Source organism: Aythya fuligula, chromosome 2 (assembly GCF_009819795.1).
Source record: "Aythya fuligula isolate bAytFul2 chromosome 2, bAytFul2.pri, whole genome shotgun sequence".
NCBI classification, from domain to species: Eukaryota; Metazoa; Chordata; class Aves; order Anseriformes; family Anatidae; genus Aythya; species Aythya fuligula.
In genome coordinates, this window is record NC_045560.1 from 34,055,700 (window position 1) to 34,083,136 (window position 27,437).

The following is a 27,437-nucleotide window of genomic DNA, read 5'->3' on the forward strand; positions in this document are numbered from 1 at the left end:
ACCAATTTTCACTTCACGGAAAGCAAGAAGAAAGCCTTTAAGCACCGCATCATTAAGACTTAAGTCTGTTTCTAAGAAATCAAGACCACCAAAGTAGCTTTCTTTCCAGCTTATATTTCACACCTCAGGAGACGTTTGAAAACATGCTTCTAATTATCTTGTCTCAAGGAAGATTAAAAGATGATTTATAAACAAATGTACCATTTATCACATCACATTCTAAGCACGGAGTGGGGGAGGACATTCACAAAAACATGGCTTGTACAAACTTGCTGGAAGTGTCGTGGAGAATAGACAAAGTTAGTCAGTGTAATAATACCTTAATAGATGCGCCTGCAAAACGAGAAAGTTGTTTGATGTGCTGTCCCTGCTTGCCAATAATAGCTCCAACTGCCAAGGCTGGGATGAACAGATGAACAGTCTCAGACTCGGGCTGTTGCTGTGGGGAAAAAGGAAATATGCAGTGAATGTTTTTGAACATTATGAATCAGACTGACAGGAAAACTGGTATGGAACAAGCATGCATGGAAATGAGGGAGCAATCTTATGATGCCCTCTGAAGTCTGAATATTAAGGGTCTGCCTTTTCTCTGGAAATCATTGAAATCACAGAACATGAAAGAACAGTTTGAGCCAAAAGAGGATTCTTCTGTCTTTTAGAAAATAATTGCAATTTTCATGCTAAGAAGTTCTTCTAAAAACCATCGAGCCGTTGCTTCTTCACAAGGCATTCGTTCTTACCTGTCACTGTCTTGATGCGTTTCCACATGCAAGACTCTGCAGACGAGGCTGCCACAAGTGAACGGGCTGCAGTCAGAGCAGCCAAACTCTTTCTAGTTTTCCTAGCTATTTTTTTTTCTTTTTTTAATTTTAGATTGTGCTGAGGGCTGCACAAAAAGCCTCAGAGTTACATATACGCTACAATTTCCTTTGTGTGGGAGTACTCTGGAATGATAGCCAGCGTGAAAACTGCCAGTGGTTCCTCCTGGGTAACATTATGCAACAGCCGGGGTCCTGGCGGCGGGCCTGAGGCAGGCCGGCAAATTCAAGGCAAGATGAGGCACTCGTACCAGTGAGAGGGCCCGAGCGCTGCGCCCACTGCAGACCAGGCACCACCGCGGTTTTCTCTATGGCTTTTGAGCAGACAGCCCAGCTGGAGAACACCATCTCACACTCGAGATCCTCTTTACATGCTGCATAGCACTGATCAGGCTGCAGGGCTACGTATGCCCCGCTAAACCCTACTTATTTTACCAGCCTCAGGAGCAGCTTCTGAAGAGCTCGTCTTGGGCTAGTGGAGCACCGCCGAGTACCCACTACACTGCAGTGCCATTAATCCATCCGTTTACGTCAGGATTACTTCTCAAAAGCACTTCACGCAAGCCCTTCTGTGAACTAGAAGGCATTGAAGACCTCTATTGAAAAAAATTCCTTCCTCTGAGTCGCCCTCGTGTGCAGCTTCTGAATTTGTTGCCTTCATCCCTAGCAGGAGGGCCAGTGAGCCCTCTTCCTGCAGGGGTCTTCAAGGGAAAGACCTTCACCTCCACCCTCAGTGCCTGCCCCAGGGCCCAGCCCCAGCACCCACTGGCAGAGCAGGGGGACCAGCCCGGCTCCCTTTGCTCTCCTGTGCATCGTGGGGAGGTGACAGGCCCACATGCAGAGCCTCACCAAAGCAGCCTCTGCTGCTATACTTTAAGAAACAGACACCCTCTATGCAACAGAAAACAAAAAGCTGCTAATTTTGTTGTAATCCAACAACAAGAAGCTATCACTACTTTAATTTAAGCGTCTCAGGAACTTCTTTCAAAGTCCCAGCATGCTAACCGTAAACAAATGAGAATGAAAAGCTCCTTTCCAAGTTTTACCGCTTTCTTTCGGTAAACACAAGTCAGCCGTAACCTCAGGGGAAACAATTCCAGGAACAGCTCCATGGACCAGGTGAAGAAACCCCAAAATAGGGCATTTAGGATAGAAACGCACTCTGCCAGTTGCTTTAGGTGATCGCACCCCTTACACAGCTTGCCCCGTGTTTCCACAGCAGCGTTCACAGGCAGCTTGTGCTGATCTTAGCCCATGTTTTCTCCTGGACCCAGGATCCAGCCCCCCACAGCCAGCCTCCCGGCTCCTCCTCGTGACTTGGGGCCAGCAGGACAGCGGCTCCGGCTGATGTGTGGTGCCGGCGGAGGGTCCCTGACCTGAATAACCACAGAGCCACACAAATGGCAGTCCTGGAGCAAGGGAGGAAGCGAGAGTAACTAGGTCAGGGCATGGGAAAAGGTGGAGCAGCCTTTTTAGTCTGCCTAGAGCAAGGTTTAAACGATCTCAAAAACTACGCCCTGAAAGTACGTAGCTGTAATGAAAGATAGCAGTCATTTCGGTAGAGATGTTGAACCACTTTCTAGCAGATTACTCATTTTCTCCTCTTATTGCTACCAACATCCTGTGAGTGTACTCAGAGTAAATCCTTTTACATCTTCATCGTGAATCCAGCAAGATTTCCAGTAATTTGGAAACGCTACCGTGGATGCCTGGCTGATGGCATCATGTTGGAGAAGTTTCTGAACGGATACAAATTGGCGAGACATTTGTATGTTCCAGTTGTGTTGCGAGGACCCATGCTACCTGCACTGGGTGTAGACGCAATGACTCTTTGCAGCCAAGCACAAACAGCTTAACAGACAGCTTAGCTGCTCTTTGCAGTGACCGCTACCTTCAGTTATCCCCACACCAACTCCTGCAAGAGTCCACTGCCAAATATTTCCTCCCCACGTGCAGCTCCAGCCCTCCCCGTCCCAGCTCCACTTTAAGCTAACTCCTACAACGCTGCTATAGATCAAACATGCAGCCTGAGCTGGGTGTCAAGAAGTTGCGTAGCTTCTGCCTCGATCCACCTCCAGACATCTCTCTCCTGTACAAACAAAGCAAACTTCATTACTTTTGTTTGCAGGTATTTCCTGCCTCCCCTCTGTTGCCCATCTGCCTGCAGCCCAGTTTTCCCCTCTTCTTCCCAAAGCTTGATTTCCAGCCGCTCTCTTGGCTAGGTTCAATTCACCACCGAAATTCCTTTCTGCTGCCTCACCCTTAAACATGAAACAGGGGCAAACAAAGGCAACTGGAGACAGAAGACATACACGTGCCTTCCCAACCCTACAGCCCGCAGCTCTCTCCCCATCTATCCTTATAATTTTGACTTGCTAATATTTATTTATGCATTGTGAGTGAGGATCCTTAATATCACAATCCCATTTTGGTGTAATAGTGATATATATTTATTAGGGAAGGGAGGAGAATTTGTCCATACTGAGCTGATTGCATATCATCCTTTTTCATATTCTTGTTTGCAGAAGTACATTGGCACGTGTGTAACCAAATTCATCTCCAGTATAATATAGGATTTAGAGAAATTACGTCCATTTCCTCAGCCACATCAATTTTTAATCACTCAACAGAAATAAAGTTTGATTTGTTTTAAAGCAATAACATCAAAAAAGACAGGTCTTTCTTTTTTCTTTTGGCAGAAATCAAGTATAACAAAGACTTCAGGAGCAAATAAATTGAACTTGGAGTTATGATAATCTGTTCATGTCCTTACCCACAATAATTTAAAAATAATTTTATATTTACTGGAAGACTTTCTTCCAAAAGAAACACATCAAAACATAATGCAATGACTGCACCACCCATCAATCTCACAGATGCTTCTGGTGAGCTTAGGAGGGGAAAAAAGTCAACTATAATTTAATCTTCTCCATGCCATGCCACATAAGTCATGTAGCTTTCCAGGAACTTCTAGCATGAGTTATATCAGAAATAGATTCCTAGATCTTAAACATATGTTAGAGGCACTAAATTTAGGAAACTCTTTTCCAAATGTGTGCAATCTGAGCTTCACATTCACTCCCATCACAAGGCCAAAAGCAGCTTCCTTAAATGTATAGTTAAAATTTAAGGACTAAAATGCCTATATTTTGGAGAATAGTCATCCTTTTCGACTCCAGAGAACACCCTGCAGTTCATCTTATAGTTGTCTTTCTAAATTTAGAGTGCTACTAAAAAGACTGTTTCCAAGCTATGAGGATAGGGGGAAAGATGCTTTATCAGGTCATGTTTATTGTGCTTTAACAGGAGCTGTAGCACTCTAAGATAAGTTCACTAAGATTTACAGTGAATTTATCATGTTACCAGGTTTATAGCCTCCTTAGAGAACAATGAATCTTTTTTTTTTTTCTTTCAGAATTTTAAAACTTCTTAAAGATAGTTAGCTTGTGATAGGTCTTCATCATCTTTTTATTTTGAAAGGCCTTAACTGTATGGTTATAACATGTATGTGTTTTTCAGTGTAAAGATTAAAGTAGCATGCACTCTTTATCAAAGCTGCAGAGTTCATTGATCATGGAATTAGTAGTAGTACTCATCAACTAGTTTTTGACACCAGTAAGGTCTCCTGCATGTGGAGAGTTGTTTGTACTCTATGCTTCCCAGTTAACTTCATTTTCCACCCACACGACAAAATAGTTTTTTCAAGACCAGCCCTGGGAACTGACTTCACATAAACACATAGAAAAACAACTTGAAAAGTATGAATCTAAGCTCTTCAAGTCACATCTGGTCCATATGTCCACCTGAACTTCTAAGTAAGCACCTCAGATGTCTGTGGTGCACTGAACTCTTTTGCCCCAGCAATATTTGTTAGATGGGCTCAGGACTAGTTGCTTCCTAATTTTATCCAGGTCCAAATAATATATAACAAGCAGGGGGGATTGTCTTTGTTTTGCTCATTAATGCTACCTGATGGGAGCTCAGCTGTTGATCGAACAGCTTACTTTGGGTTTGACCTGCATACTTCTGGGTGGCAGGGCAGGAAGCCTGCGCACACCTGAGAGAGATCTGGGGAGAGATTTTGGTCTCAGATAGGCGGGGCGCACAGACTCCGCCAGAAGGTTTGCTCAGATGGAGAATTTCGTTTCTTAGAATAAAAAAAGAACAACTCCGGAAACTGAGATTTCTTAGTTCTAAGAAACAGATTCTTCAAGAGCACGCTGACCAGAAACAATTAATTTGGTTCATAAACAGCTGCTAATACTCGCTTTGTTGCTACAAAAATCAGCATGCTTTAAACAAAAACAGACTTAATAAGCATTTTTCATCCATATCCAGCACGTTTAACTAATGAAAACAATTTTAAATGCCATTTTTGTTCATTAATTGGATTCCAATTTCCATCCAAATGTAGCCTGATGAAAATTAGAACTTAAAAATTAATCAAGCAAATACGAAAAGCACCATTCATTTAAAAAACACACAGAAAATAGAGCAAATACATTAATGAAAGCAAACTAACCTGAATATGTGTTTAAACAGAAAGATTCACTATGTGAGCAAAAGGTAGCTGTGGTGCTACAGGCTCCATGAAGACTTGCAGAAAGGTAACTGAAGTACTGATGTAAAATGAAATAAGTCGACTTAAATCACATTTCCTGCTTGCTCATTTAAATCATGACTGAAAGCAGTAATCTAACACACAGATGTAAGTTAGTTGCACTGCTGGATGAAGCCAAGCAACTCCTGCACACAGTAACTAACATTTTAGACTAGCCCAGCTCTTTTTCCCCTAGCAGCTTGGATGCATTTCCTTCCAGACCTCCTACAAGTTCACGAACACCAGCCCCAGCCCTCTGCTATCTGTCCCTTGTGTAACAGCCCACACCATTTTCTTTTTTTTTTTTTTTTTTTAATTACTTCTATTTTAAATTCCCACATCCTTCCAAGATTTAACTTAATCTGATCCTAAGCCCTGTAACACCTGCTGCTTGCCTGGAGCCCCTGCACTGCAGGCACCATAGGATGGTCCCATCCCTCCACTCAGACTCCACTACCCTAGAGAAGATTTTTCCAGGGCATTTTTCCAGAAGAAGCATTTTTCCACTACCATTCCCTACCACCTGAGCAACCTGGCTCAGCACGGAATGGTTATTTTTGTTTCCAGAGCCTCTGCTGAGGTGAAGTTATTCCCTTCACTGGGGTATACACTTAGTGTAAGGTCTCATCGCTACTCACCACAGCTAGAAGCTGAAGACTTCCAGTCAGGCAAATCTGCAGGTTCTTCCTGCACCTACCTGAACTGCTTGCACACTTAAAAAGATCTGTAGAGCCCCAAAGGTTTCCTGTGGGATAAGCTTATTTTAACACAGTTCCAGCGCATCAGTCCTGCAAACTGTGCATGAACAGGAAAGCATTTCCCTTACCTACTGCATCAGAAGAAGCAGCATTTATCTTTTCACGCTTGCATAACAGCCAACCTGTGGCCAAGCAAGAATGAACACTCAAAAATAACAGATGATTCTTCAGATGGATGGTGGTGGGGAAAAGTAGGACCCAGAACAACAAAACTGTGGGACTGCGCATCACATCTGGGGACTGGTCTTGGGTTTTGTCATTGTCTTTTTGTCTTAAATAGAGTTTTGCCTCCTCTGATCTTCCCCAAGATAAACCTTTCTCCTGCTTTCAGCCAGCATGGGTGTGTTCCCACCCTTTGAAGGGCTAGTGAGGGGAAATGGGTTTTATTTTATGTCCCTCATGTTAACTTGAGCACTAATCTCTGTCTTTTTCTACAAGCCTGCCAACAGCATGATTTTTTTTCCCAGTCATCTTTTTAAGTGTCTCCACAGACCCCTTGCTCCATCAAACGTATGTGGTTGGTAAATCCATTGCAACATTTGGGATAAGGCTGTAAATCTTTAAAATATTGCACCCACTGAAGTAAATAGGATTTTGTGCCAGACGTCAGTGGGAGCAGAATCAGATCACTGTTTTCTAAGCCTGTTCTGCATTCCCAGTATATGTTTTCATTTACTCTAAATGTGCTGCAAATGAATTACCTTCGGATGAGGCATTTATTTTAAGTCACAAAGTCATGTTATCCATTTCTAGCCAGCATCAGTTTTTAGCTGTGAGGGAAATAAGAACTATTTTAAGACCGCATGAAACAGTTTCAGCCAATGTTTGTCTACCATCTAGCAGAGTGGGTTATTGCTTTTGCTGATCTTTGTTGTTGTTGTTAAAAGCTAAACAAATCCACTCGGTAAAGAAGAGACACTAGAATATAACTGCTTTAAGAAGCTCTCATTTCCCATCTCCCTTTCCCAACTGCCACGATCAGGCAGGACCGAGATTCCAGCAACTCACTTGGTCTTCAAATGCCCTAAGCTTTGTCAGGAAGCCATGTACCATTTTCTTCAGATCCCCTACCAGATACAAAGCCAAAACTTAAACCATGTTTTTGCAATGCCCTGTGAAGAATTATTCTGGCCTACAGCTGCACTAAGCATTCTTATTTAGTTAGTAATAAAAGTTTGCAGAAAGGGGAAAACCAACATTAAGCCAAGTATCCCTGAAGACATTCCAGTAAGAATCAATGCATTAACATAAAATTAGCTTTTGACACTGGTGGAAGAAATCCTACTGTATTCATTTTGATACTAGCACTAAAACTAAGCCTTCGTTAGAAACAAAAGACTCGTTAAGAAAAGCATGAAGTACTGGTAGATATGCCTAATCTGACCCAAAGCTTTATAACACCCTTGAAAATACCTTTTGGGTCACCATTTCGTTCATCAGTTGAAGTGGTGCTGCCAGTTTAATATAAACCGAAGCCTAAGCTTCCCTACTCCCCAAGCTTTCTGCATTTATTTAGAAGAGATTAAGCTTTTAGACCTGCAGCACAAGCTTTCTGCCATCTTGCCTCCACCCAGAAGGTAATGGAGAGTTCTCACTGCTGAATTCAGTCTGCAAAGAGCTAGCAAAACACAATTTAGAAGTGATGCACGTTTTTGGCGTAGCTTTGGACACACTGAAGTATCACCCACCTCCCCCATCCACACAGAGTACTGCCACCACTCACCCATGGCTGCATCTTCCCATGAGCTCCAAGTTAGTGCAAGGAGGGGTGTGAGAGGTTTCCAGCTACAACAAGGAGCTCCCCCAGCAGCTTCACTGCCACACTTGCAACTTTCTCCTAGTGTGGCCAGGAGCTCATGACACCACCTCGTTCCACCACCCAGATCAATACAGCACATTGTACTGGGTATAATCGACTCCCTCTTGCCCCCAGGGCCATTACTGCTTCTTCGCAGACCAAGCTGATCATTGCCCACTAGCCGTACCCTAAAATAAGCAAGATTTTAAGAGTAGCCTCTTAGTAGTACTCACTCCACTTCTTGGCTCTGAACTTGAGTGCTTTTCATCACCATGATCTTCTACCTGGCAAGCCAAGGGGATCTCCTCATACTACTAGAAGTCGCTACCACAACTACACTCATCAGAAGTGGTTCCAATATGGAAACCTAGCCAGGAACAGGGAGGATAGCAATCACAGAGGCAGAGAGGGAACATTTTCTGGCAGGCTGGTTATAAGGCATTTCACAAGCAGGAACAGGTCTGACATATTTCTGAACATGGCATGAACCCTGTTTTTGCAAAATCTGATTGGCCACTATGCCAAAAAAAGCAATCTGCTCCCTTTTGTTCTGAACAGATAGCTAAGACCAAAAAGCAGCACAAGGAACAGATTCTGCAACTACATAAGAGGGAACTTTGCTGGTCATCCACAAGCAGAAAACCTAGGTATTCAGTGCTCTAACACCACACAGCCACTAAAACAAAAGTGATGCTTACGTATAAAAGCACTTGCACTGCAAAACTCATGGCTGTGACGCATCAGCCACTGGACACCACAGACTCCTCAAAGGTACGCATGAAATCAATGGCTTTGAAAGACCTCAGAGGTATCCTTCATTTCTGCTTTATGAAGGCAGTGCTCTCAGAAGCTGCAGGGAAAACAGGTTGTGAAAACACAGGGAGGTCACTTGTTTTTCCATCACGTTTAACAAACAAGAGATGGAGCCAGCTACACCAGAATGAGGACTTGACCTATTTTTGGTTTTGGCCTGAAGGAGCTCAGCACACTGTACTAACAAAGTATTATTTGGTACCTTAAGGAATTAAACTTCTAATTTAGCTTAATATTCAGAAGATGCTGAGCCTGTTAATTAGAGTTTCAGTTAGAGTTCAGGAGACTGAGATGTTCACGAGCATCACCGAAATCTCCCCACCACAAGAATATGGGAGCAGGGCACCAGCACAAGCTCTCATCTCTAGTCCCAGGGAGCTACAAAGAAAAATACAAGTATCCAAAACTGCAGGGAGGAAGGTACCATTTTTATTTTAAAAACAGTGCATTCCTGCTTAGACAGAGACACTCTTTGCATTATGACAGCCTCAGAACCGTATGAAGAGCTATTAAGAATAGCTGAAGACTTCAACACCTTGGAAAAGATGCCTGCCATCAACCTGACAGATTTTTGTGCATCATACGGTGCCAGCTGCATTTTTGCTCCCCACCATCCCCCTCACTGGGGACCACTCCATCTCCAGAGGCAGAATAGTTTCTGATTACTCCCGACATGGGCCCCTGCCAACACAGCATGGCAGGACAGGAGGAGCTGTGGGAGGACCAACCATTTTCTCTACCAATTGAACAATCCCACACCATTATGCAACCTGGAGCACATTTTTTAGGTGTCAAAGAAGTTTCGTTCATAAATTTAGAAAACTAAGCAGGTGCCATATTCAGGGCACCAAGGTTACAATCTCAAAAAGAAGTCTGATGGGCTAGTAGCTTTTTTTTATTTTTGAGACAGTGCTGTTGACCTATAGTACCCTCCTCAAGATTGTGTGTGCTGCACAAGTATGGTTTTCATTTCACTGATATAAAACCATTTTGTGAAAACACTGCCAAATCCTCCTTCATCCCCCCTCAAAACCACATCCTCTTTTGGCTGTAGGACAGCTCCTTACAAAATCATCTACTGCTTAACAAGCTAACCAAATTAGGGCAAAGCCACTTAGACTACACAAATTATAGATGTACATACATTACTACCCCTGGGTAGTTCAGACAACAGTTGCACAAGCTAATCCTATCAAACTCAGACATCCAAAGGAGCCCAACTGCACCAAGAAAGAGTCAAAGTACCTGGAAACATAGGACAGTTTTTCCTCTTCCTTGTCTCTCTCATCTATGCTCAGGGCATCAAATGAAGGCCCTTCAATGAAGCAATTTTTCATTTTAAATTACTGCTCTTTCCTGCCAAAAGCACAATACAGTTATTTCTTCTCACATCTATGCGATATAGAAGAACTCTTCTTTATTATTTCTGAACATTACTGGAGAATAAAGAAGGAATCTGTCTTGAACACAACATCTTCTAAGAAAGTTTCCCATTGGCATGTTCCTCACCTGCAACAAAAAGCCTTAAAAGATGGCGAAAAAGGAAAGCAACCTCTTAAGCCCAGCTGCACAAGGATGATTCTTCATCATTGGAGAAAGGTGGTTTGATTTCTGTTTACTGTAGAAAACTGCTTTTTTCTTCTCCCCCACCCCCAGAAGTCTCTATGCATATCCCACAACCTAAAAATTAACTGTGAGGCTAAAGAAAAGGTTAGAAAAATGCATTTTGACAGCTACTGTCGGTGTGCAAAACTGCCAGTACAGAAGGCGGCTGCGCTGTGAGCAGAGGAGCAGCTCCTCACCTCAGCTAATTCTCACAGAGCAGACACTCAGCTGATTCCTACAGGAACTTGTGGATGCAGGAGACCAGCTGGCATGACCTCCTCTCAAGGAGGAAAGCTGTCTCCTTCTCACCTTTTGATGTGTTTCAGTACATCTACCAGGTGTCAGAGATCCTTTAACAGGAGCATTACTTCTACCTCAGTGTTTCAGGACATTCAAGGGCAGGATGAATTCCCAATTCCCTCCCCCATCCCTTGGGATGCCAACTTTCAGACCCAAAGGCTACCAAAAAAAAAATGCAATCAGATGTACAATTAAGCACAAAAATTCAATTATAAGAGAAAGGGTGCAACCCACTTAACCCCAGTAGATTGGCCAAGTATATTTGATTGAATGACTGTACATCATTGGACTTCAAGACAAGGATTTCTTGTTTGGTTGATGTTTTAAGCTCCTCAGCTTCACACAAGAACAACCCTTTATTCTTGTGAGACAAGCACATTCATATCCTCCCCAAAGTTCAGAAGACAGAAACAGAAAGTTCATCACAACAGCTATGAGCAGTACAACACTATCTGAAGCAGTTTGTCTGGGATACTTCTCAAACATTTTTCTTGGTAACGCAACTCCTGGAAAATGTAAGCATGGGCGTACTCACTTTTACAGAACCTTATTTTCCTTCTCATACACAACCCAGTTCTGTGTGCTCAGCTCATGATATGTCTACAAGTGACAGGAGGCAGACTAACAGAACTGTTGGTAGTTGTGTCCGAACTGTAGCACACAAGCATTTATGTGCAGAGCTAAGGAGAGAGATTTAAGGGTAAACACAAGTGGTGGCTCTTCAGACCCACACGCAGCTGGACAATACATCAACTACAAACAGGAACGGAAAGGCCACCAGTCCTTAGTTCAGTCACACAAGAGTACACAGTCATCAAGAAAGCCATTAGTGATATCATATCAGGATCATGAGAGTAAAATCACATGAATTTACCAGCATCAAGAATTTTTAACTCAATATTCTCAACCAATACATTGCTCAACTCCTACATTTTCCTCCAATCTTAAGATGTTCCAACAATTCCTTGCCTGTCTTATAGGAGGACAGAGAAAGCACACATCTTGGGTTTTTGCAAGAAGAGACAAAAAACTCAAAATAATAGAAATGCAATGTCGTTGCATCCCCTTCAAATGACTACACAAAATGAGTGCTTTGAACAGGCAAACAGAGCCTGGACTTTGCAATATAAAGAACTGTTGCTAGTGATAAGCAAATAAACAAACCTAATGGTTATCTGGCACTAGACCTGGTGCTCAGACCCATTAGCCACGTGCCTGCACACGTGTGCTTACAGCCAGCCAGCCAGATCCTAAGGACAGCCTGTGCCTTCCTGCATGCACTCTACTGCCAGGACAGAGGGTAAAGCAACAAGCAGCTTCTGAGACAGAAGCTACGTCTGGTAACCTAAATTAGATAAGGCTGTAATAAGACTTCGATGCTTTCCACCAGCATGAATCACTGTGGAAACTGACCCTAGAGAATGAGGCTCTTGGGTCAGGTGAAAATTGCTCTCATGAACATTGCTCAGGCCAAAGAGCTAAATCCACCACAGGTAACATGAACATCTCCTGTGGCTGTGATGCTGGGCTGATGCTGAAGCAGGTGGAGAAGAGTGTTCGCACTCTTATTTAATATGTATTGAAGTTCCACGTGGAGAGATGGAGAGGAGGAAGCACCACACAGCTCTCAACAGCACAATGAGACATCCCAAACTACTCAGTTCCAAGCTCTTGAAAACTTGAATTTAGGAATACTTGGCTATGGCTGTGTAGCTAGGAGTTCAGACTTGTCACTCTAAGCTCTGGCAGAGGAACAAAACCCAAACCTGTTTATGGTGCGGATTTTTCTCTTTCCACCCGTGTAAAAAAGCAACAACAGGAATATGACAGATGCTTGTTTTGATAATTAAGACAACACCTCAGTTTCTTTGGGAGTCAAGTCCTACACAAATTCACAGCAACACCTTGTGCCTAGAAATATACTACATCTGCAGGATGAACTGCATATGGAAACATTTCTGTAAATGCCCCAAGCCTACCCACCTACCTCTTCTGACCTACGGGAGGGACACTTGCAACTCTATCTCCATGATAAGGTGAAGAAAATACCTTACATACATTTGAACGTATTAAGAAAAAAGCTTCACAGCTCTCAGGAGGCTCTAGGTTATGAGGGAACCTCCTGAGCAAATTTACACTGATAAAAATAAGCAAAACAGCAGTGGGATATATTTACTACACCCTGGTGCCAGCAGTATTTTCAGAAATTATTTTCAAGTGCCTGAAAGGGATATCCTCAATGCCAGCTTACCAGCACTACGCATACGAGGGCATTACTTAAAGCAAGCCAAGGGGTCTTGGGTTGCCCAAACACCTTTGCTAAAACAAGGAACTTGCTAACAAATAGCTTATAGGCAAACAGCCATGAAGCCTCCCTCTGATGTCTTCATTAACATTTCTAAGACCTTCTTTCCCTGAAGTCTTTTTTAAACTTTTTTTTTTTTTAATTTATTATTTGCTCTCCTAGATCCCCCTCTGTGGCTACCTTTAGCCTTTCAAGTTTTTTTCACTTCTCTTCTAAATATAGGCAGCCCTTTCCACTTGTTCTTTTTCTTCTACATGCCCCCAATACTGTATTTGAACAGTATTAAAAGTTGTATTTCAAAAATAAAATGTATTACTGAAGGAAAAAAAGTTAGAGGAGAAAAAATGAGAAGTTAACAGAAACTAACCTCATACAGAAGAGGTAAGAGCTTTTGTAGAACACAAAATAGAAAATGAAGTTTCTGTTTTCCAAAAACATCCATTAAAAAGAAAAAAGACAAAACTCATCGTTTTCCTTGTTTTCCTCACCCCAGAGATGGAGAGGTACTCCTAAAGCACATGAGAGGGGCTGGCTTGCCAAAGCTCACAAAACGACCTACTATAAGGTAATACACAAGTAAATAAAGTTGTGGGAGTTTCAACTGTTCATGCATTTGTGTTCCAGCAGCTCTTTGCTTCAGGTTCAGGGTCTTTCCTGGTACCAGACCCAAGATCCACAAAAGCCATAAGAACTCATTCTTCGTGTTTATGAGCTTGTCCCTCATTAGCTTCTCACACATACTGACTACCTGGAACAGGAGCCAGAGAGATTCAGACAGCAAGGTCCATCCAGCTCCAAAGTCTCTACATTTTCTACAAAGTAACACTTGTTTCTTGGTGACCTTTTTCCAGATGGTACCACTATCCGCCACTATCCTATTTCCAAAAACCCAGAAACTTCCAGAGATCCCAGTAGGCCAAAAAAGGTGCATCTGTGGGGGAGAGTGGCCTACTAACAGAGGGACAGACATGTATAAGACCGAAATTGCCAAATTCAACACTGGGTGTGTATTCAAAGCAAAAGCAAGAAAGAATCATGACAAGAGAAAAAGTGGGGAAAAAATGAAAACAAAACAAGTGAGGAACAAAGCCATAGGCTTACACTGTGAAACTCTCAAGAAGAGTAAAGCAATTTGCAAATTTGAAGAAACAAGAAAAAACTACTGTCTTCATGACCACCAAAGCAAAGAAAGTTATATACTGTTAACAAATCATCTCTAGTTTCTCTAAAATAGAATAAATTGAGGCATGCCATTACAACAACAGATGGCATTTTACACAATACAATGAAGCCAAAACCTGGGGTCTTTAGTTAGTTTAGTCTACCACTAATTAAACTGGAAAGGAACTGTGGGGAGGGAAAAAATGTTTGTCATACACAGAGGCGCTGCTATTAGCAATAAGCTAACTGGGTATAAACACATTTCTGTTGTGGTTCTCATTGGAACCTTTTCCTGATAAAGCCACTATTATACTGACTATAGTTTATAATACATTCATATCGCCCAAGCTGTTCATTCCCACAAACAATGCTGCAAGTGTGGAATTTTCCCTGTTCCTTTCAGTGACATTTTCTTGGCTTCTTCCTCTGGGAAAAATATTTAGGCAACAACTTCCCTTTAGTGCAATTTATGTAGGCCCACTTGAGTCGTTTGATGAAGTTCAGTGTGCTGTGCTGCATTTTCACTGGTTCTAGTTCATGAAGCCCCAGACCTAGCTCTCTAGATGTTACTGTTGAGCAAAGAGGAGGGCAGAGTCAGCCACATCAGGGTTTGTAAAGCTTCGTCATCCACTCGTTAAGCATTCAGTTTGAAAATTCATCTTACACCGAGTTTCTAACAACCACCACCACCTGAAAAAAGAAACCTCCTCTTCCATGTCCGTTGTCTTTTCTTGACCTGCAAGCAGAGCACCTTCTCTTTCCAGAAAGGCTCTGGCACTTTGATACAACAAATTCTCTTCTGCTCCATAGCAAAAACATCTCATTTATGACTACTGTGAAGCACTAGATTTGAATACGATTCTACTGGGCCTTTTCACTTATTTCTTAGAGAACAACATGGCAAGTAAATCACAGGTTTCTGGAGATTAATCCATGTAAATTAAATCCTATATAGTTAGGAATACTTCATTTCAACAGGGCTTGTACCTTTATAAACCTACTACAATCAAACATCTTTGCTACATACAGATCCCTGCTTCATGACTCATTTTTTACCTTCCAGGTGAGCAGAAATACAATTGCAGATTAGCATTTTGTTACTTGCGAACTTCCAGCAACCTTAAAATTCCATTTCGTACCTGATTTCTTTGTGTAATAATTTGAGTTCTCTAGAAAACAGAATCTAATACTTCTCCCAGAAATACTGTTTTCTGGTTTCACTGAGCATTTCACTAAATGACCAATGAATGCCTGTTGTCAACATCAGCTACACGGAATATTTTCAGTGTATAAAGCAAGCAGAGAGTCAAATACTTAGGAAAGTGACAGAATGTAGCTACTAATACACTGTTCCCAGATCTTCAAGGTAATTTGACAACAGCATTGTACAGACCAACATCACTACCCACCCGAAATCAGAGACTTGCCTTACCCCAAATGGTGGATACGAAGCAGCAGCAGCAGCGGAGGCAACGCTCACTGCGGGAGGTGGTATTCCTGAAGAAGAAGGTGGGAACAGACCCAAGGCATTCAGATTTAATCCAGGAATTAAATGTGCTTGAAGCTGCAATGGCAGAAGAGTTTATTTTAGATTTACAGTTCCCGTTAGGTTTAATCAAAATGCTAGCTGACAGACTTTTTGACTTAGTTAAGTTTTAAGTTTAATAAAAATGCTACTTGACATAGACCTTTTTAGAAGATGTCAGTATGTTCTTTAAAGTGTTTTCCATCTCCATTACCCCAAGGACTCAGCTTCAAACTTACTTCCCAGACATATGCACAGAGCAATAATGTTAAAAAACACAACTGTACTAGGAGAGGCAGCTGAGAGTCACTTGCTACAACTTAATCGAATGAAATATATAACAAGCTTCGTAGCAAGAAATTCAGGCAATAGTATCATTTACTTTCAGAGTGAACAAAAATTACCAGAGAAAATCACTTTGGCTTTATTCTAAAAAGCACACAGCCCTCTATAGTCAGAAATCTTACGCACTAGCCCCATTTTATCATATATCCTACACTATAACCTCATCTTTCCTCCCCGCACACAGGAAATCTTCCCTCCATGCTTGCATAAGATGAAGATCCCACCAGTGCTTGCTGGGAAAGCATCAGCTTTGAATTTTTTTAGTACCATTTTTGACTCTGCCAAATTATTGCCCAGTAATACTGCTATGATTTAGAAAGACCAGCTAGAGACTGACACCATCTCATGATGTCAAGATAACCCAGGCATGAAACATCAACAAAACACCTCAACACTTCACCAACTACCCTACTAACCACAACTAATTAAACTTGAAATACATCCAGTAATTGAAGTAGTTTTCTGCTTACCACACCTTTGCCCAGTAGCAGAGCAGAACTCACTAAATGAAGCAAAAATGCAGCACAATAAAAACTTTTTGTACTCGTGTGTAGTTTGAGTCCTGACTTCGCACAGCATGGGAAAAAAGAAGAGTGGGGAGAATATTCTCTCCACCCAGTAGTGAAGCCATAAGGAAGAGTCATTTCTAGAAAATGACACTACTGTAAAGTTGAAAAATATTTTCAGCCTGATCCTAGCCCATAAGATTTGGTTACACTAGCACACAAGAAGCTTTTCATGGCTTACCAACAATTGCAGTTGTTTCCCAATATGCATTAGTAATGCTTTGGCAAACTAACATGGTGTGGTTTACTTGTTTTTTTTTGTTTTTTAATACAGACAGTTATTCAAAGATGATTGATTTTCTCATATATATAATCAAGAAAAATCTTAATATAGCCTTCTTAAGTTAAACAATTAAAAGCAGCAGAGATCCATCTCCTGTATGTTATCCTTTTAAAATCAAGAGACTAGGAATCATGACTTTAAGAAACATACAGTATAGCACAAACCACATCAGCAAACACATTCCTTTTAAGGCTTCTGCAACAAGAAAACGTGAAATCATCATCCATTTCCTCAACCTAAATGAATTTCTCAGTTTCCCTGCTCAAAACAAACCGGCAGAGAAAGCCTTCATTAATAATAATTTAAAGAAAACACACACAAGCCCAATGAGCAAATGCAAGACACAACAGAGTGGCTGCAAGGGAGAAATTCTGATTGGATATTAGAAATTTTCCCTAGAGAGACTGTGGACTCTACCCATGGAGGTAATAAGGTAATTACCGAAAGGTAATAAGGCGCTACACCACCTCACTTAGCCTTGAAACAGGCCCTGGACTGAGTAAAAACCATGTTGGGACAGATGACCTCCAGAGGTCCATCACACCTAAACCATCTGTGGTTCTAGCTCCAAAAGGGCCCATGACACAAGACAACTCACGTTCATAGCAGCAATGTCATTTTCATAGGACTCCCTGATTTTCTTCATAATTTCTTCCTCGGCCTTGGCACAAGTTTCGATACTGCCTTTAACTGTAATGGTCCTTTCCGGATTATAGAGTGTCAAGTCCTGCAACCTACAGAGGAAACAGAAGCACAATTAATTAGCAAACAGCAGAAGGTCATCAAGGTTTATCAGCTGCGTGTGAGGACATCCAAACATGTTGAGTTTGCCCTCCAGACAGCATAATATCAGCTCACAACATGGCTCAGACACTTCTCAGAGAATCTGGAGAAACTCTACCCTCCCAGCAAACCGAACAGAAATCGCCACAACAAGGTTGGGCTTCACATGCATGTGATGCACTGAGGTGCAACATGAAATGGAAAACAGCAGACGATGGTAGAACATGAGCTGAAGAGCAGCCCTGCCAGAGGGCTTCAGGTACTTTAGACATCCTAGAAACAGACTAAGAAACTTTTGTTCCTTAAGAACAACAGTGGTTTCCTGAAGGAAGAAGGGGAAAAAGCCCATCTCCCAGCAGAACTGCAGGAGAGCCTCCAAATCCTCACAAAGGGAGAACAAAAAGCTGTGTGCAAGTTGCCATTTGCTGTGAAACACCAGTAACTGCCCACAGAAACTGAATGGTTACAGCATTAAGCTCCAGTGCTTTGGTAAGCAACTTAAGCTGGCCCGTTCTGATAAAACAGAAGATGGCTGGGAAATCCCAGCCCGTGTACTGCGAAACAGTGAGCAATTTAAAGAGTTGGAGCAGAATGCAGGAGAAGTAAGGAAGCTGATGATAGAGCAGAGACAGTAGCATGCCAGGCTTTCTCTCTTTCACATCAGACAGTGTGGCAACCTATGCATCTCCATCCAGCAGCAGCAAGCAAAAGATGCAGCCACGAAGCAATCCTTCAGTTTCCAGTGTGAGCACCAAGTTACTGCCTCAGGGAGGAAAAGTGGTGGGCAACACCCCAAGTAAGAGAGGAAACTTTCCCAAACCAGCTGCCTTACTTTAACTTTATTGACAAGCTTACCCAAAGCCTAAATGAAGAGAGATCAGGAGAAAGACTAATTAAATGAAACAGAACCAATGGGCATACATGCTCTCTTTTAGGTACTGATAAACCCAGGCAGCTTCATGGAGATATTGTAGGCTTAGCAAAATGATTAAGATAAAGTCCAAGATATTAATGCATGTAAAGCATTAAGGAAGATTATTAATTTCACAAATTATGGACTATATTATTTGCATCATCATTATAAAGAGAAGTTTGTTTCATGGACTGAAAACCATTGTCTCGTTTACCCTGTATATATATTTTTCCTTTAAGGAAACAGCACTAACAGCCTGCATACTGTTTTCAAAAGTGTTGGCATAAATATTTTAAGTGAGCATGCTGGCCTTACAAAGCCTGTTCTTGAGAAACACTTGCCATTTTGGTGCTTTTTCTCCAGTTGATTGCTCTCTTTTTCATAGATTAATTCTGTAAAAGTTTAACATACCTTCAAGGAAGACCTCAAGTTCTGTCACCTGATTTTGAATTACCTCTTTTTGATGCATCTCATTCACTCCTAACTCCTTTGCTTTCATTTGAGCTATTTCCTGCAGCAAACTCCCTCCCTGCCCCCCTGCCCCAACATTTCTTCACACATCTTTTTTGTTACAGCCTATAAACCTTATTCTCTCTTTTCTGGCTAAAGCTCAAGTCCAGGATACTCAAATGCCTGGAAGTTCATGCCAGATCATTCATTATTCAGCATAGGAGGTTCTCTGAAGATATTACTTCAGGGTAAAACTACTATCAGCAGCCAAACTTCTACAGAGATGTTGATCTAATCAGTGATTTCCCCCCACTGACTTGCAGACACAAACATTTTCCCGGTAAGGTGAAAATTCCTGTTTTATCTCAGCTAAATTTAAACAGATCTGTTACCTTCACAAACTCGCAGACCATAATCTATTATTTTGATGCATCCTACACAACATACAACATTCAGCTGCTAGTAGCCACAAAGAGGGACAGAATTACTAGCGCAAATACTCTTAAGTATTCATTTGCTTTCCCTTTTGTCTAAAAATTCTGATCTATACCAGTAGATAAAACATCAGTAATTTCACAAACAGCCCAGAACTACTCAATGCTTATGGTTTACAAAACACTCTTCTTTGCATATAGCATGGTATGTTAAAAATCACTTAAAATACAGTCTAAAGAGCCCATGTTATTTTTAGCCTTCCTCTTGACTGAATTTATAATGAGGAATCACTGTTTACATTCAGTGTATCTCGTCTTAAGCAACTGTTTAATCCACATCATGGAAGGGGCTCCGGAAGGTTGTCATCTCAATTTTCAAAACAGAGCATTTTTGTAAGAACTCTGTACATGAATGTATCACAGCAGTGAGACACCTCATCAAAAGATTAGACCACTGAAAACTTACGGAGATATCGTGATTTTAGTATCTGTGTCCTGCTCAATTTTCTTCAGGTTTCTTCCTTCTTTGCCAATAAGTCGGCCAACAAAGTTGTTATGTGCCAATATCTTCAGGGGAATTTCTTCTGTACTGTAATAGAAGTTACACCCAGTGAGACTTTTGGAGAAAAGACTGCAAGCTTTTATGCATAAAATGCATTTTCATAGAAAAGCATACCAATCCCGTTCACTTGCACATTTACACTAGATGCAGAAGAGTCCACGTGTGATGCTATTTCAGCAATATCATCTAAAGTTTCATTGCAAAATAACTGCTAAATAAAAGTCATACTGAAGCAGCAAGAGCTCTTGGGAAGGAAACAATACATCTTAAAACTTTTAGGGAGATAACTCATTATGCTTGCTCTGATTAAAAGTTACTAGTTCCCCAAGAAACTTCAGTATTTGCTCTAGTTCTCCTCAAAATCACAGCCACTGAATAGCTAGAGATGTGGAAGGTATTGGGGCTAATTAAACAAGCAGACTGACCCTGAAAGGTAAAAGATTACTTTTCTAGTTAAGTGTAGATGATTTCTTGTTAAGTATGGATAACAGCAACAGAGGATTTGCTACTTCATAGATTTCAAAGACTCTTCTCTACATGGAGTCAACAAGAATTCAGTTTTTAGTGCCTTCAAAATGAAATGTCTTTTACTCACAATTTAGTATCTTGAGCTTCCTTTTGCATGATCTCCATAATAATTTTACAAGCCGTTGAGCAGCCTTCAGGAGTTGAGTGGATGGTAATTGGTTTCTCAGCAGCACCTGCATTCTCTTTACGATGAATATCAATTCTTGAAAGAAAGGAAAACACTAACTGTAACCACATATTGTATGGTAAGCTTGCATATTTCCAGCTCTCATTGAACTAATTAATTTTGAGCTAACAATGACTACATATTTAAGTGGCTTCATTTCAAAAAGGATACAATTAGTTGAACATCCCATAAATACTATTTTCTCTGTGTTTTATAAAGAGGCTCCCCTACCCTGACTTCACCAGTTAAACCTCATCTACATGGACACTGGGATTTTCATTCCTCAGACCGCAAGACAATCAGAGGATATGTTAGATAGACAATCTGTGACAAACCACAGAAGAGAACATTTCATCAAGATATCCCAAAGCTCTGGAGGTTCATCACCAGTCCCATCGCTCCACTAATAGTGACTGTGCAACTAGAGTACAGCAAAACTTTGTCCCACCTTGTTTTTTCATGACCTCAACAGTAGGGTTTCTTAACACTTCTCTGCTAGCAAAGTGGCAACGTAGTGCTTGCATTCATCATAAAGATTACTTGCTATGTGTTCTAAGCCTAAAATTTGTCCTGCGATTACCTCTCCTCCAACTCCACTCTCTGTCACCCTAAAACTAAAAGCCTCAATCCACAGCAGTTTACATAGCTGTAGGACTAAAAATTCATCACAACCTGCAGCAAGACAATGCCTTGGATGCTGTTCGCACTTTGCCAATAACTACAGGTCACGTCCTATTTCTACCTCTTCTTTTTTGGCTTCCTCCCCTCCCTTTCCCCCCAGATCATAGCTGTTTCCAAATTTAAGAAACAACCATGATGCTCTTCAATAAACTTCTACATTTTTCCAGTTCTGATACTGAAAATTCATTTTGTTTCATGATGCAGCGTTTTGAGGAGCCCATGGCAATCCTTGCTGCAACTGGAAGTAGACAACCTTTCTTTTCTTAATCCCCCAAACAAGAAAAACATCTTTCTTGAAGTCACATATCCTTCAAGTCAGCCATCTGCTATTGTTTCTGCTCTAGCCAGCCCCCCTTTTAAGAGATAAGGAAAGAGCTTTCCTTATGCCAACCTTCTAATTCATGTGCTATAAAAAACACTGGAAGTTTTAGATATCACCTGAAAATTGGTTGCCCGTAGGCAAACTACAACCAAGTCTTGTTAGGACAGCACAAATCTCTTAAATCCGTGTTGTTAAACACAGCAAAGAGTCTCCTGGGATACAACATGCTAATGCGAGGTTTGAAGCAGCATCAAGATAATCCGGAGTTCAGTGGGCAGGGGGGTCTGTTTGTTTTGTTTTACTCCTAAAGGCAGTGTTTTCCACCCTGTACTCTTAGGGGAATCCTAGAAGAGTTCCTTGAATGCAATCCCTGCCTCCCCCTGCATCTGCACATATTTCTTCCTTGTGGGTAGGGATTTAGCACGCTGAAAACAATCTCCTTCAGTGTCTCTGGACCCTAGTGCTCTAAGCTTCTTAGGTCACTTAGTAGCTCACTTTTTGCCTTCCGTGCATTTCCTTAATCTGTATTTTGGTGGGGTCTGCAGTTTAACAGCAATGAATTTATTCACTCCTGTGTATTTCTGGTAAGGTGCAATGAGAGGGAGAGATGAAGGCTCTTTTTTTTATGGCCTCCCCCTCTTTTATTGAAAACATATTTAAATCCTAAGAATGCCCCCAAATTAAACTGCAGCTAGAATAAGCACTTACAGACTAGGCATGTCACCACAGTGACTGCATGTTCCACAGACCGAGATATTACAGCTTTCACGTTCACCTTTTGTGCCCAGAGCCTTAGTAGTACATTTATTAGGTAACTCTGGCATCAAGTATCATCCCACTAACACTGCCTATTTTCATTCAAAGCCAGGCAAGCGAGCTAGTATTTGAACACATATCAAGGGCAGAATACAGTTCTTAAGTCTTGCAAAAGATTTCCTGGTTGCAGTGATTTTCATTTGTTGTGAAATTTTACACATTTCTAGAGTGACTCCTTGCCATCCCATCACAGAACGCAATACTGCTCATCCAAGCTGGAAAGCAAGGTGGAACACCAAAATTTGGTCCCCAAAGATGACACTTCGGAGGAAACAGAAGCCTTCCAAAGGACATAACAGCATTATGGGAGGAGTGGAAGACATTTCTCCCTGTAATCAAGACCATTTTATTAGCACAAATTTGTAGAGGGTTATGGCTCAAATATTCCACATTTTTTAAAAAAAGTAAAAAAAACATTACTGCCAGTGTCTCCTAGCACAATTAAGTTTGCACAATTTACTCCAACTAGAAAAAGCAGTGCTGTTTTATCCGTAAGGCTTTCTTCAGAAGTATCAAGACAGACACAAACCAGAGCGCAACGCACACAAAACACATTCTTACCCCACAGAAGAGAAACAAATTTCACATTTCCCTTTACACAGCAGAAAAGGACACGACATTAAAGCTTAGAATGACTTTTTTTTTTAAACAGGGTAACCTACTTGGACTGCGTCTGTTTTGTGATGTTTCTGATGGTTGCTCCTTCCTTCCCGATGATGGCTCCTACGAACTGCGTGGGGACCAGCATCCGCAGAGGAACGTCCGACTGGGGCTTCTGCCGCGTGGTGGCACCAGGGGACCCCTGCCGCGGGGGGCCCCGCTGCCCAAATCCGCGTCTGCCCTGGGGATGCTGCTGCGGAGGTTGCTGGGCTGCCATTTCATCAGGGATATATGCGACTTTCAAGGAGTAGTTTTCAAGCTGAAACCCGTTCAGTTTTTCTATTGCTCTGTTTGTTTGCAAAGGGGAGGAGAGAGAAAGGGAAAAAAAGAAAACAGTCACATGTGGGACCTTATAAAACGAGAAGTCACCTAGGTGTAGTCTTCTGCACTTTCTAAATCACATGACAAAGCTAAAAAGCTACTTCCTAGATGAATGGTTACATTCAAGACTCTTTAGTCAAGATTTAGATTACACAGCTTTTTTTTTTTCTTTTTAAAAAAAAAAAAGTCATCATATTAAGAACTACAAGTTAGTTCTTGCTTGCTCTGGGCTTCTGTGCACTTTAAACATTTTGCTGGTACAACCCTATCAGCAAAACCTCACAGGAGACAGAGCTTATACACTCAAAAGCATTCTTTTGCCTGATTTAATTTAAATCAGTTTCCCAAATAGAATTAAAGCTGCACCAGAGGGAAAACCTTTTCGCTGCTATCACAGCACCTTCATTAGGGTTTCTGCCAGCACAGCTATTTGGCTGGATTTTTTTCTTCCCCCTTCGATAACTGACACAGCTATGACACAAAAGAAAGGAAAGACAGCTTCTGCTTCATTCTCAGCAGGAAAGAAAGCGCTCAAAGCCAATCCATGGCACTTGAAACATCACTTGGCAGACCACTGGAACACCTCACAACTTACCAGCCTCGTTGCGGGCAGGATTAAAAGTTAACCAGTAAATGAAAGCATCAGCTAAGCTCTCAATGGATGCAAAGGCGCTCAGAGACATTTACATGGTGTTTCAAGTTCTGCTGCCCTTTGAGGCAAAACAGGGCCCCCTCCACTGAATATCAAAGAGGGATTTCACCCAAAGGCACACAACGTGCCCACACCGTGATCCATCACGCCGAAGAGCAACCCGGTGCTCTCCTCCCCTCAGCCTCTCCACACCTGCTGAGCTCCCACAAAACACGATGCTCCCTCCCCACGCCATCCCACCGCACTGAGCGATGTTGGGGAGTGTGGCTTCAGCTCCACACAACGCTCTGGTACCCAACTTCTGGGCAGCACCCCCTGAAAAGTAGCCCCTGCACCATTAAAGCATTGAGGTTGTAATGACAGCATTGACAGGAGAAAGGCAGAAGGGGCATGGTCTGAGAGCAGCCATTTCAACAGAGCAAGGAGGCCCCAGGCTCACAGCTCTGCCTCCTCCTCTCCGCACAAATTCATGCTTTCGTCTGATGGACATGGAGTTTCACTACAGAGGGCATATTACTCACATTATCAGCTATCCGATACACCAATATCACCAAAACACGCATTGATTTGGGGCAGTTTATGAATGCCAGGCTTAATCTGGGACAAAAGTTTACAGAGGGATTTTGTTTAAAGGCTTAATTTAAATTAAAAACACTCGGGGGAGGGCAGGAGGTTTCCATTTCATATTAAAGAACCCACCAACATTTTCTTTTTTTTTTAAAAAAAGCTCATAACAACCGTATGCTCTGGAGCAAGGCCTTTGAAATGCCGAAACCTAATCCTGTCTCTCTCCTCGCACATTTGCATGTAGTTACAGCCAGTTTGCCATCCGCTGCCCTCTGCAACAGCTTCACCCCTGCAGCAGAGGTAGTGGGAGATGCTCGCCACCCACCTATGGTTTCAAGGGCAGCCAGGACACTCATCTCCTGGGTGTCCCGGCCTTGTGGGCTCCTGCCGCTGCCGGAGGTGAGAAGTAGCCTTGGTCATGAGAAGTGGGATAGAGGTACTGAGACTAAGCAGCAAAAAAGAGGATAACCTGCCCCTTTACCTCGCAGGGAATAGCCCCCCGTCTGTGAAATACTCCAGCAGGGCACTAAAGAGCTTATAGAAGTAGTTCTTGTCTTTGGAGCACCATTTAGTAAGGGCTCATAATAAATAAGGCCTAAGGCAAGCCCGCTGAACAACAAGGAAAGCCAAGTATTGAATAACTGATCGTTGCTCATTAAATACTCGTGTTCACCAAATGAGACAGGTCCTTCTGGGACAGGAGGGAAGGGTAATTGTTCCCACGATGGGAGAATCTTCTACAGCACGTGGCAAAATACACGTAGAGCTGCACTGAAATTTGCTGAGGCTATTTCAAAGCTGACATTTCTCAATGTTTACTGCATGGACTTTGGAGAGCATTTTGCTATGCAAAATGCTGTGCTTACAAGAACAGTAAGGGACTGAGCAGCACAGCTCGTGGATCTTGTCATACCATGGATTTGCCTCTCAGGTTCGAGCTGCACGGAGTTGAAGTACCCAAAAGGCATTTTCTGGGGAAGTAGTCTGAAGGTTTTCCCTTTCACGTAACCTGAAAATAATGTTTTTGGTTGCAAACGTCTTCAAACCTCTTTCTCAGTTGAGTGTTACTGGAATTAGTCTTTTTGAAATCAGCCAGGAAGCTGAAGAGCTACTGGAGAGGAGCATGGCACCATCAGGCAGCACAGTTGCACAAGCCCCGTTTGTTTTTGGAAACAAACCCCAAGATGCTGGAGAGATGAGCACCAGCCTTTTTGCCAACACGTTGGTGGTAGGCTCCAGATTGACATGCATCCCAGCTCCTTCCCTTCCACGCATTCATTTGACAAGTCCAGACACTGCTTCTTTCCCAAAACGCTTCAAGCTTACCTGGCTTTAAAACATCTCAGACCAGAATCCAGCACTAACACAAACTCTTACATTAAAGCAGTGCAAGAGATGTCTCATTCTTCCTCAGAAGTGGCAGGAGAGGAGAAGACTAGGCTTCTTGTTTGCAACCAAGCCACATACGTAGGTTGCACAACAGATATCGTAAAGCAACAACTGACATACCACGCTTTTCCTGGAAAGTTTTCCTGGAAAGAAGGTTGCAGTTTTTCTACTTAGAAACAATTTCTAAATTGTTGAATGATTCTGTATGACTACAAGTGCCTTAAATTCAAAGCAAACTCAAAAAAGGTCATTTTCCATTTCAGGAAATCAATCGTGTTAGCAGCGAGCAACTCCAGGCTACCAAAACCATGTGATGACAGGGAAAAATAATTCAAATATTGAACAAGTTGGTTTTAAGTATTTGAAAGCAAGCAGGCTTTAAAGTTCACTTCACTAGCTTTAATATTAGAGGTTAGCATCTAGAGATACTATGATATCACATGTTTAACTAGCCCAGATATTTATAGAGAAAACCTTAAACTAATGAATTCATCCTCTGAGTCACAGTTCTCCCTATTTTACAGGCTGACTTGTTTTGTAATCCGAGTCGATCAAGTGACAAGAAGCCAGAAGAGTCAGAAAACACTGCTCTCCCAGCCGTGCATGGAACTGAGGCTTCCCAGGCAGGTGTCTCGTTCTCAGCTCTGGTTCATGCCCACAGAAGCGAGTGCAGCGATGACTGATTGTCAGTAATGCAGGCAGAAGACAATGCCCACAGCTGCTGAGAGGTCACTTGGTGCTTTGAGCCTGGCCTTCAGTTTTCCAACATTTGACAGTTTTCACTAGGTCCTTAATATGCTGTCATAGCACCTTTATTTAACCATGCTGAAGTTTTCTGTGGCATAAAATGAGGCTATGATCAGGCAAGATTACACTCTCTTCAGGAGGCCTTCAGCACCAGAACGACCAAGTTTCTGAGGCAAAGTACTGCTTCAGGAGAGAGAAAGAAAAATAGAAAAAAAATCCTGAAAAAAAAAATTTCAATGGATTTAAGCCACAGGGTCCCTAAGCTTACTCTGGTGCCAGCATCATGGGAAAAAAAAAAAAATAAAATAAAACATTAGAACTTGCCATCAGGAGAGCAATCCCCACTCCCTGTGGGAGAGGGAGCCTCAGAGGAAAGCAAGGGATGGTTTCTTCACACCCCCAATGGCACCTGCTTGAGTGAAGGCTACAGGAGATCCCCACCACACTGCCTACCACTATTTTTGCAGTCTACCAAAAACCATGCTAAATTCAGCTCCTTTCATCAAGCACATCCTCAGACAGGCTGACCACCTTGGAGACTCAAATCCAAGCCACACCAACACAGCCAC

General features: G+C 42.1%; 1 protein-coding gene across 2 annotated transcripts in view; it reads right to left on the reverse strand.

The window, feature by feature from the left end:
- The window catches only part of IGF2BP3 (insulin like growth factor 2 mRNA binding protein 3), a 110,136-nt gene that overhangs the window by 12,123 nt on the left and 70,576 nt on the right, over positions 1-27,437 (reverse strand). For both annotated transcript variants that reach the window (XM_032182258.1, XM_032182259.1), the window contains 6 exons: positions 23,195-23,479; positions 20,615-20,749; positions 19,924-20,046; positions 17,476-17,611; positions 15,591-15,722; positions 320-439 (listed from right to left, as the gene is read on the reverse strand). In XM_032182258.1, the coding sequence (XP_032038149.1) occupies positions 320-439; positions 15,591-15,722; positions 17,476-17,611; positions 19,924-20,046; positions 20,615-20,749; positions 23,195-23,479 (931 nt within the window). The remainder of the gene's footprint in view (positions 1-319; positions 440-15,590; positions 15,723-17,475; positions 17,612-19,923; positions 20,047-20,614; positions 20,750-23,194; positions 23,480-27,437) is intronic.